The sequence below is a fragment of the Halichoeres trimaculatus genome, unplaced genomic scaffold, assembly GCF_033239565.1.
Source record: "Halichoeres trimaculatus isolate MK-OKI-2021-1 unplaced genomic scaffold, fHalTri1.1 fHalTri1_scaffold_10, whole genome shotgun sequence".
In the NCBI taxonomy this organism is placed as follows: Eukaryota; Metazoa; Chordata; class Actinopteri; order Labriformes; family Labridae; genus Halichoeres; species Halichoeres trimaculatus.
Window position 1 is genome coordinate 1,635,917 of NW_027437187.1, and position 12,006 is coordinate 1,647,922.

The 12,006-nt window shown below is 43.9% G+C and overlaps 1 protein-coding gene across 1 annotated transcript in view; it reads left to right on the top strand.

Annotated features, from left to right (window-relative positions):
* The first annotated feature begins 2,098 nt into the window (after positions 1–2,098).
* bcar1 (BCAR1 scaffold protein, Cas family member) overlaps positions 2,099–12,006 on the top strand; it is an 88,686-nt gene continuing 78,778 nt past the window's right edge. Inside the window, exon 1 of the mRNA XM_074676808.1 lies at positions 2,099–2,522. Within this exon, the coding sequence (XP_074532909.1) occupies positions 2,511–2,522 (12 nt within the window). The 5' untranslated portion in view covers positions 2,099–2,510. The remainder of the gene's footprint in view (positions 2,523–12,006) is intronic.

Here is a 12,006-nt window from a genome sequence, read left to right on the forward strand (position 1 = left end):
CATCCTGGTTCCTCTGATCCTCCTTGAGATGTTCCTACTGCTTCATGTGAGTCCACCTGTGGTAAATCCAGCTGATCTGACCTGATGTAGAAAGACACACACATGTGAGGTCCACGGACACCATCAGACGGCGGACAGTGTTGAGTCTGGAGGGGATAAAGTCCATGGGCCATGTTGTCATTTCTTATCTATTACAAAGGGGCGCTGGGTAGCTGGCAGCTGGCAGCTCCTAGGTTACATCTCATTTCTGTTTTTCCCCATGTTTGTTTTCTTATATGTCTTGGAAGGGCTGTAACTGAAATGGAATATGCCCCTCGGGGGGATCAATAAAGTATTCTGATTCTGATTCTGATTCTGATTCAAACTCAAACTGTTTACAACATCTCCAGATAATTCACCTGTTACCCCATGAAAACAGATTTAATGTTTCAGGATACAGAGAAGAATTTGGTTTCAGTCAAACACAAGCACTTTCACTGTCCTCTGCCTTCTTAGGCCTATGGCATTTTCCTAAAGTGACTGAAAAACATTTTTACACAATCTGCCATAACACTGATACTACCATTTGGGATTACATGCACAAAGTACATTAATAAATATTTCATTATTTACACATGTGATCATTTATGTAGAGAAATTATTTGGATGTACTTTTTGGGTAACACGTAGTCATTCCCAAGAGCCATAACAGACACAAACATTCAATGAATCACACATTGTGGTTAAGATATGACTGCCTGTGATTAAACACCTGACCAGCAGGTGGTTTCTTGTGCACATGAAGCGTTGAAAGATGAACCCTTTCTTGAACCACCTGGCTCAAGTGGTTTGATGCCTCATGAGGCTTCATCCCACCATCACTGTATTCTGGATTACAGAGTAGAAGTGTGAAATAACTGTAAGATGCTGGTCGTTTTGCTCCCAGTACTGGCATCCCTGCTGCCAGTGTATCGTCTTTGCTTTGGGTCATCTGGACCGGCCCATGTAGTTAGGAGTACAGATAGCCAGTCCCTGCTGTATGTGGCTCAGACAGTCTTGCACCCTCCCACGTACATCTCACAGTACAGCAGGCTCTCATTACCACTTCATTCCCGCCTCACTTACGGTTACACCATCACAGCAAACATTTCTTTGCTGTAAAATGACAGTAAAATACTGAAAGTGTCTGCTAAACAGCTGGGAGGGGCTGAAGTGTGTGAAAAATAAGGAAGCACTGAAGCACGGAGAGAGTGTTTTCAGGAGAGGAGAGGTGTGTCCTGCTTGGGAGTTAATTTTTTTTTTTTGGAGGATGGAGTTGGCCAACAATCTGACTTCCAGCTCCACTCTCCTTTCAAGCATGTGGTCTCATCTTCTTGTTCCCATAATGCAATGTAAAAAAATAAACTGTTTTCTTTCCTTATAGAAAAATATACAGAAACATTCCGTTTTTAAAGAGGGTTGTTTTATGGAAGAGGATTAGGGCCATTTTTTTTAATAACTATTTTTTTCTGAGAAAAAAAGTCCGAATTCTGACCTTTTTCTCAGAGAACATAGAATAAAAAAGTACTTTTTTTCAGTGGCCCTAATCCTCTTCCGTGGTGTAATTGTCCTTAATTCAACCATAACAGAATTTATTGCGAAATTTCCTTGAAAATTTACAGTAAGTTGTCACAGTGTATGATTTTTATTTTATTTTATTTTACTTTATTTTATTATTCATTCATTCATTCATTTATTTAATTTAATTTAATTTAATTTAATTTTATTTATTTATTTATTTATTTATTTATTCTTTTTTTTTTGGGGGGGGGGGGGGGGGGGGGCATCCATTTTAAATGAAGTAATAACATAAAAGCATGTGAAAAAAGTGAAGCTGTGAAGACTTTCTGGATGAAGTGTATCGGGCCACAGAGAAAATAAAGTGTTTTTATTTTTCAGACTCAGGTGTGATCGCTGCAGCAGCTCTCATCACTTCATTAGTCATTCATGGCGCACAACATACAGAGCCTCAGGTCTGCGCCTGTAGGGGTTTGTTCCATTAATCCTCCTCTGGGGGCACCCTGCTGTGCCTTTTACAGACTGAGGGAAGTTTGGTGTGTGCAGGGGGACGGTCTCTTTAAGGCTGGACGAGCTGCCGTCTGAGGAGGACGCACGGACGCAGACGGAGAGGCGGAGACTGCTCCCGTTACTCCCGGTACAGACAACATCACGGCAGCAGCTCTCCACTGATCCCTGCGTCTTTTCCTGCTTTTCCAGACAGATCGTGCTCGAAGAGGCCGTGAGGGAGTCCGATAGAAGGGGCACGGACAGCGGGCTGAGCTGGACAGGGGGGCGGCCTCTCTCCGCTGCTGCAGCCGCAAACCCTGCGCTCTGCTGCGGACACACTGCGCTCAGACACCGCGCCACAGCTGGATGTTTCTATGATCATGGACGGACTGAAGGTGGACTGACAGAGCAGAAAACCTCGATCTGTTGGAAAAGTACCGAGTGACAGAGAGAGAACCGAGTGGAGAGACAGCAGCGGCAGCAAGATGTCTGTCCCTGTGAGTATCTGAGCCTGAGCGGGCTTTAGCGCTTCAGTGTGCTCCAATCTGTCATTTATCTGCTCACACACACATACACACACACGTACACACACACGTACACACACATACAGCTGTGTGTGTATGAGAGAGAGAGAAGGATGAAGAGCAGGACTGAACACGTTACGCGCACTGACAGCTCCTCTTCGATCCTGCACACACCCAGTGACACAGCCCGAGGCTCTGTCTTTATTACACTGTCAGCTCAGAGATCTGCAGTTTGCCTGATAGTCTGTGAAGCTGTAAATATGAGCATTGAAGCGGGCAGTGTGAGCTCTGGTGCTCTAAGGTGTTATAGAGGTCTGTACTGAGGGCAGGAACCAGCAGTTCACCGAGTTCTCTGAGCTTCACTGGTCCTGTACCGACAGAGCTATTCCTGGCAGGCCTGTCAGCATGTCAGACAGCTGATCTGTGTGTGTGTGTGTGTGTGTGTGTGTGTGTGTGTGTGTGTGTGTGTGTGTGTGTGTGTGTGTGTGTGTGTGTGTGTGTGAGAGTGTCTGGGGAAATGTTCTTGATGCAGCTTGTTGTGTTGTTTTTATCACATTCCTCAGGATCTATCTCACAAACTGTGCCTGCAGGCTGTGATGGGGAGCTGAGGGTGTGTGTGTGTGTGCGTGTGTGAAGGTGTTTGTGTCTTACCCTTTTTTCAGACAAGCAGGCGGTCCTGAATATTTCCTGAAAATGTCAGGACAGCCTGCCCCTGAGTGTTTCCCTCTCAGTGTGAAGTTTACCAACAGAGGAAGAAGCGGCTTCCTGAGCCAGGATCACACCAATGACTCAGCTGCACCTTTAGCAGAGAAATCCTCTCAGTCCCTGCTTCAAAGGTGAAATTTATTAGCTTACCAACCAGTGTTTAATGATCAGAGATGGGTACTGAAGTCACCTGAAATCAAACAGTTCCATGTTTCAGTACCTAAACGCATCCTTGTGGCTGTGAGGGAGTAGAAGAGAATGTAATTTTCCAAACTGGACATGAGCACAGCATTACAAGTTTATATATGAAGAAATAAATTTGTTGAACTGAAAAAAGAGATTCTATTATTAAACAAATGTATATTTATCACCACATAAACACACAAAGAAGCACCAAAAATGGGTACCGTTGAGTACTGATACCAATTGCCAGGTACCAGGCATTGATACTGTGTCATTTCAAATGTGAAAGGCACCTCTGCCCTAAATGAAGTAATGAAGTATTTAGCTGACTGCCAAAACTCTTTGTATGTTTCTGTAATGGTTAATCCACCAGGATGTGCAAGCTCTCAAATCAAAACTATATATTCAAATGTGCAATGAGGTGGATGTTTCAATCAGACTGCAGCGCCACCTTTTGGCCCCGGGTCTCACACTGTGGTGAAGACCTGACTCTTAAGGCGTGTGTTTGTTTTGGAAATGAATGGAGATTAGATCTAGACAAATTTTCTTTGTCCAAGATGACTTTTTACCAGATCCAACGCCACAAAGTAAGGTATCTTTCAACAGTTTGGTAGAGCTACGCTAACGTACTAACATAACCTCACTCTTCATTTTATTGATAGACTCTCAAGTTTGAACAGACCACTGCAGAATAACTGCTGCAGGTGGGTTGGAATGGACATTAACACAAACAGATTAGCTTGTGTTTTAGCCTTTAGCTTGTGCTCTATCTCTCTCCTGTTTATCTTCCTTCTGCTCTTCTGTCCTTTTTCTGTCCGACAGTTAGGCTCTAGTGTCCACCATCACTACAAAATTAATCACAGAAATCGTTTTCAGCAGAGAAAAACACAGATCTCTCATCTCACTACTAAAGCTTGGTCAGCTGGTGTGGTGTTGTCATAGAGACTTGGATGTGTTGTAAATCACCAAAAGCTCTTCCTCACAGCATCTTTAAGGAATCTGTTTATCATGTTGATGAGATAGAGGTCTTTAAAACTCATCAATGATGATACTTTTGGTGTTATAGGGTCAATCTATAATAAACACCATTCTTCATTGATTTAAAGAGTGTCAGTCTGGCCTGGGGGTGTATCTGATGTCCTGTACCTGTCAGCCTGTCTGCTCTGGATCAGACTCTCAGTTCTTCTTATGCTTTGATTTATTACCAAAGCTGCAGCGCCTCCTCTGAGACGTCTGAGATGTCTGAACATGTTTGTTCTCATTTCAGACCTCTAAAGCTGGAGCTGAACGTGCTGTCAGGACTTTTTAGAGTAGGAAATCACTACTCTGTTGTAAGCTGCAGAGAAATGAAGATCTCATCTTTAACCGGTCAATGCTGGCGTGGAGGAGCACGGCAAAGTTTGAAAGAAGTCATGATCCCAGACATCCAGCTTGACCTGTGTGTGAGTCAGCGGCACAGAGCTGTCCTGAGAACTGAACAGCTCGATGCTGTTTTCACTTTATAAAATGATACTCTTACAAACCTTTATACTCTCTGTGACAGTAAGTGTCTCCATACTCCTGATGGAGATAAACGTGGTGTTGTGTGCTAAAGCAAAGGGCAGAATGTTAGCTTAGCATACAGCTGTCTGTTAAAAGAGGTGTGAAAATTTTCAACACAAACATGTTTTTAGCTGTTACCAGTGGCGGCCTGGGACTGAAAAACAGCCTTGGACTTTGACTCGGCCCAGCCCACAACAACTGGACACATCGGTAGACCGGCAACCCCCCCACCCCACAGCATCGATGATGACATAACAAATTAATTAATAAGGTGCTCTTCTTGACACCAACCTTAAAGAGCTGCCATGAACAGCTTCCAGACACTGGCTGTAGCTGCAGCTGTAGCTGTAGCCTAGCAGTAAGTCAGACTTTACGTTAGCTTGTTTATTTGACTGGGTTTGTTAAGGGGCTACTGGGTTAGCAGAAGAGAGGCTGACAAACTCCTTTCTATTTGACTGATTCAGAAATGTGACCTGCCATTTTCACCTTTCTAGGACACCCCTGGACCAGACGGTGGTAGCTCTTGTAGACTGAAATCAAATATCGAGATAAGAAAATAAATAATTCGTCAGCACGAAAAAACATTCTGTGTTATATTGAGATAATGTTGCATGAAAAAAGATTTTCAAGGATTTTATTTCTTCAGCTTTTTCTTATTCCACAGGAAATACCGCCACTGAGATATAGAGTTTCCAAAGGGGCCGTGGGTGAAACGGCTATGCACACCATGTTTTTCACCAAACTGGACCCTGAGACTGTAGTTATTATTAAAATACGATCATCCAAGACTGCATCCCAGTGGAGTTTTTGCTGCCTGTTTTGCTCTGGTGTTTCTGCACAGCTTGCAGTGACAAAACGGGTCATCCTCTCAACACCCTTAGATTCTGTGTTGATGTGGAGTATAGAAGCGGAGGACAGCAGGTGGCTCACAGATCCCTCTCCACCAGGTGTCATACCTTAAGAATAAACAGCCTACGCTACGCTCTGAGGGGAAACTTGATTGTAAAGCCTTGGTACATGAAACTGGTTTCTTAACTTCCTCTGCATTCTGACCACTCTGTACTGCCAGCTGATTGGCTGCTTTGCCTTGAGTTAATCAGTGACATCATCAGTTACATCATCACACCTGCACTGTGAGTCTCATTTTTTCCACAGCAACAGTTCCCATGTTTCCCCACCTGGTCCATGTCATGTTTAAGCCTGCTGACTCTCTTACACACACACCTCTACACATGGAGGCTTTCCATGACAGGTGTGTGTTTGTTTGTGTGTGTTGGGATCATGTTCAAGTGTTTGATGTTCTGATCACACAGGAGCTAACCTGATGTGTTTGAGATGATTCTCAGTGTGTCTTTTTATCTGCTTATAGGTGTGTGTGTGTATGTGTGTATGATTGTATTTGTACTTAACACGCTGGTGCAGCACTCAAGAGAGCGAGGTTGGGCAGCCTGAGCCTGTTTCTGACACAGAAAATAAAGCACGCCGGCTATAGCGGCCATATTGGTAGTGGCAAGGGCTTTGCGTACAGCTATGGGGCGCCTGTTGGTCATGTGAACCTGTGCCACTGATTGGGCGAGCTCACGACCTTAACATCCTGTGAACCGCTGAGTTAGAAAAAATAACAAAACACCTGCTATACAGTGTGTGCTGATAGTGAAAGTAGCGACTCAGACAGGAGATGTTTTTTGAACCAGACTGTAAAAAAGGTTAATTTCTGCTTTGGCTTGGTGTGTATGTGACTTCCTGTACTTCTGGAGCCAGCCTCAAGTTGACACTGGAGAAACAGCAGATTTTAGCATTTCCACATTTTTTCATATTCTTAGACCAGAGGTTGCCACTTGATCAGGATACTTTCTCAGTAACGTTGTACTGTGCAACTCTAGGTTAGAGACAAAATGATTTTTAGTTCAGGATGTTTCTGTGCAGCGTGGACAGCGTCTGCTGCTGGCTGATTTGACCTATCTGAAGTGGTTTATTTTATTCTTAGACCCACAGAGCTGCTGAATATTTCTGTCAGTGGTATATCTGTTTACTGCTCTGTGAAGTCGCTTTTAAGACTTCTGTGTCTGCCTCTTCAATGTCTTGTTTTGTTGAAGCAGCTTTTAAAAAGCCACACAGATCCAGCTCATGTGTTTTCACCAGCAGTTCATCAGCTTCACATGAGACAGGAAACAACCAGAGTCTAAAAGAAACACCAGTTATCAGCTCACGCCTGGTCTCTGTCCTTCAGTTGGTCTGCTGTATCATCTACAGCAGTGTTTCCCAAACTTTTTTGGAGGAACAAGGCAAGGTGATCCAATCCAAAATATGTCATCTGTTTATCAATTGACAGGATAAATGTGCAAAGATAAAAAAGGTTCTTTAATGATGTTTCTGCATCATCTAACATCTTTTGTACCAGCTAACTAGCCTAAGAGCCATATTTGGAAAATGCATTACACTTTGTTGGCAAACAGTAGGAAAGATATGGCGGTTTGCCTTTCCAGTTACGGTAAACATTGTGGCGATGACCCTTAATGATGAAAAAATAACCAGATATGACAGTGTGAGGAGCCAATCATCAGGACACAAATCAGGGAGGGGAGACTTCTTCTGGTTAAGTTTCATGTAAACATTCTGAAAACTAATTTGGTGACCAATAAAAATATAAAAATCAGTGGCAACCCACCTGTGGGTCAGGACCCAGACTTTGGGAATGACTGATCTATAGAGCTGCTCACACAACAGAGAAAAACACCTGAAAGTGTCCCCCTGTTGAGTGTGTGACTGTCTGTGTATCAGTGTTAGTGTGGGTGTAAGTGTGTGTTGGCATACAGATGCAGCAGCAGTCTGTGGTAGGACAGGCGGGGTTTCCTCAGGCTGTGTACAGGGACTCTCGTCTGTGTTCAGCTTTACACGCCAATATTAATCATCACACACACACACACACACACACACACACACACACACACACACACACACACACACACACACAGGCCGCACATCTCAATTTCCCTGCTCTCCTGGCTCTCGGCAGGGAGTTGCCAGGGGCAACAGGAGGGTTGGTGCATACAAGATGTGTGTGTGTGTGTGTGTGTGTGTGTGTGTGTGTGTGTGTGTGTGTGTGTGTGTGTGTTTGTGTGTGTGTGTGTGTGTGTGTGTGTGTTTGTGTGTGTGTGTGTGTGTGTGTGTGTGTGTGTGTGTGTGTGTGTGTGTTTGTGTGTGTGTGTGTGTGTGTGTGTGTGTGTGTGTGCTAGATGGGGGTGCAAGTGACGGTGAAGGTGGGCTGTTCAGGTGTTTCAGAAACATCACTTACTACCAAAGTGGATATTTGACAACAAACGTCATGAATGAGTCTCAGGTAAACATTAACACCCCACGATTCTGCACACACACACACACGCACACACACGCACACACACACACACACATGCACACACACACACACACACACACACACACACACACACACACACACACACACACACACACACACACACACACACACACACACACACACACACACACAATGTGTGAAATGTGCTGATAGCTCTTCCAGCTGTCCAGCTGAACCTTTGAATCTGTGTTTACTGTCTCACTCTGAAGCCAGCTCTGCTTAGTGCGTGTGCCTGTGTGTGTGTGTGTGTGTGTGTGTGTGTGTGTGTGTGTGTGTGTGTGTGTGTGTGTGTGTGTGTGTGTGTGTGTGTGTGTGTGTGTGTGTCTGTCTGTCTGTGTGTTTCCACCTTCTCTCAAACTCACCGTCAGAGGGCTGGCCCAACATAAACAGGCTTTAAGACCCAAAACCCTCACACTTGAAATATAAAAGCCCACTGAAAAACTCCTGGTAAGAGCCTCTGAATCAGGTCTAAATCATTTGAATGTGAATTTGAATTAGTTAGGATAGCCCCTTGAGATGCAGCATCTCGTTTTTAAGGGGGTCCTGAAAGCTGAAAGAAGAGAACATTACCAGTTTACTTTAAGTTAAATTTGAGTTTGATTTGAGTGTATGCCCATCCAGCTGTTAGACATGAGCGTTAGTGCTAACGGTGAAAAAAAGCATCAGAGGAACCCATGAGCCAGGTTAACTGGTTAATTTAATGGGGGTAGACCTACAGACAGGATTACAGCACCTATTTGTCTGTTTAAAAGATGGTGGGTGCTTGTGCTTTTGTGTTACCGTCAAAGACTAAATATGGGAAGCGAACAGGTATTTAGGGATTGAACTGTTCCTTTGGAAAAGTATGAAGATGTAGGATGTAGGAGGTACAACATTTGTCATTTTCATCCCTGTTTGTGTGGAGTACACAGCCAGGGTCAGTATTTGTAGTACGGGGGTTTTCCATGAAGTTCCTCGGACATATGACATTCTGCACCTGCCTCGCTTTCATGTTACACTTAGTTCACTGGCCAGTTTTTGGTAGTCATGCACACAACTAATGCTACAGCCAAACAGACTGTTTCTTAAAGAGGACATATCATGCTTGTTTCTCCTTTTCACTATGCCAGACTAGGATGCCTGTAAAGAATTTCTGCCCTCAGTACAAGTCATTTAGTTCCTTCATTTCCCCACAATAGCGTTCTCAATATCCTCATTTTAGGCCATTCTGAAGATCTCGTTGAAACGCTTCGTTTCCAGAATGACCTCCAGTAACCTCGCAACGTCACAGCCCTTTGTGCTCTGATTGGTCAGTTCTATCAGAGGGGCGGAGGGGGTAGAGCCAGGGGGCGGTTTTTGCAGCATGACAGTATTTACAAAATCGCCACATTGGATGGGGCAGACCGAGCGAGTTTGCTGTTTGCCAAAACTTCACCGTAAGGCATTGATAGCACTAATAAAATGGCAGAGTGTAGGATACGTCTTTTTGTATTGGACCCCGAGTCAGACCCGGACGGTTCTGCAGCTCAGGAGGAAGAAAATCCACCTGGACACAGATCATCTCAGGACGCTTCAGTGTGGTGAGTCAAAGCGGTACTGTAACATGTATAGTTTATACGTGGAAATATAGGCAGACTTCACCAATAAACTATTTCTATAACAGGGCTCCATCCTGCTCCTCGTTTTCAAATGTATTATATTTTATGTAAGTATTTCATCAGGGATCAGCACGATATGTCCTCTTTAACAGAATGTTGAAAACTGATGCTTCTGTCTGTGTAGTGATGGACACACAGGCCCTGATCTTAACAGGTAGCTCTAAAAAAAGATTAAAATCAGAGTATCTGTGTCAAACATCAGCCTGTCCTCTGTTTGGAATGACTGACAGCTCTGAAACAGTCGTTATCTCAGATTAAATGTCGAGCAGACTGAGTTTATGATGACTGGCTGATAAAATGTGACAAAGGTGTCAAGCTGTCACATGCTGTCAGCTCACACATTATGCTCTCTGTCATTAAACAGGTTCAGTGTTTCATTCAGGGATCAGGAGCGAGGGAAGAATGAGAAACATACAAAGCACAAAGAAAACCTTCAAATACCGTGTTTGGATTCTGTATCACTGGAAGAAATCCCAGAGATAAAAACTCTGCTGAAGGTCAGGGTCATCTGAAAAACTGAACATGTGCTTTTTAGGAGGAATTATCTCAGCCACAAAAGTGGAGATGCTGTTATAAAATGTTGATATAAACAGATATTATCTCCCATTTTATATTTCATGATCAAATGTTCTCAGTGAGTGAGGGAACGATTGCAGACAGGTCCATGCAGCACCTGCACTCTACTACTACAGAGCCATGTTTGTCGAAGGGCCAGTCCCAATTCTCATTTTTATCCCTCTCCTTTCGTCAACCCCTTCCCTGTGGCCCTCTGTTTTAAGGGTCCAGGGTAAGGGGTGAAAACACATCTCTCAGAATCGACTCCCCTCGATCCCCACTACGTAATGACCTCTAGTGTCTCTTTGGCCGTCGTAGGCACAGCAACTGTTTTTTCTCTTCCAAAGCGAACACATTTTTACAAAGTGATGATAATCCGATGTCAGATTAGGGCGACACGTTCACAGCAAACAGACTTCACTGCCATTTTCTGCATTACATGAGTGATGAAACAGCTAAGCTAGCAAAAACCAACATCAAGCTAATGTTACAGTTTTAGAAGCTGTATTATGTAGCTTCTGAATACTGTAGCGTTAGCTTATCACAACTCATGCAGCTCCTGAATGCAGCTTATCTGTCTAATCACCCATGAAATGCAGTTTATTGTAGTGAAGTCTGTTTGCTGCAAACCTGTCACCCTGCTCTGATAGCAGTGTACAGGACCGGCCCTTGGCATAGGCGACCTGATCACTTGCTAAGTGATCAGCTGCTCTGTTGAAATTTCTCTGTGATAACAGTTTGAAATACTGTCCCAAAAACGCACACCTAACATTTGATTAGATACAAAGTTTGAAGGTTTTGCAAACATTGGTGTTGTAGCTCAGTGTCATTGTTTGCTGTGTCGTTGTGTCCTGATCCCAGCCTCCATTAGCCATAAATGCTGTGGTATTGATTATTCAGTGCTGGTACACAGCTGTATTGATTGATAAAACATGCAGGTTGTATTTACAGTTCAGGATCCACAGCATGTTGTATTCTACATTTCTCTAACCTTACGCTCTCTGCATCCATTCACATTGTTAGTTTTTTAAACCTGTTGATGAAGATCTTCACCAAAATGAGAGTCTGTGCCTGAAACACCTGTCTGAGCGTGAACACAGCCCACTGAGCTCTGCAGGATGTTTCTGTAATAGGAGCATTTCACCTCACAGAAACAGACCAAACACCTTTTATGGAGACTGATATCAGCCTCATCTCTGTGTTTTATGTAGCACAGTGTTAGCCTAGCTTAGCAGAAAGACTGAAACCAGAGGGGAACGTTAGCCTGGCTCAGTCTCAGTGAACTGGCATCGATCAACAGCACTTAGAACACCCTGCTGGCAAATAACGCTCGTTTTGTGCAATGAGGCGGTTTATGATGTTGAGTGTTCCATTAACTGTGCCTCTCTTTGTGTGTGTGTGTGTGTGTGTGTGTGTGTGTGTGTGTGTGTGTGTGTGTGTGCTGCCTTTTAAAGGCCTC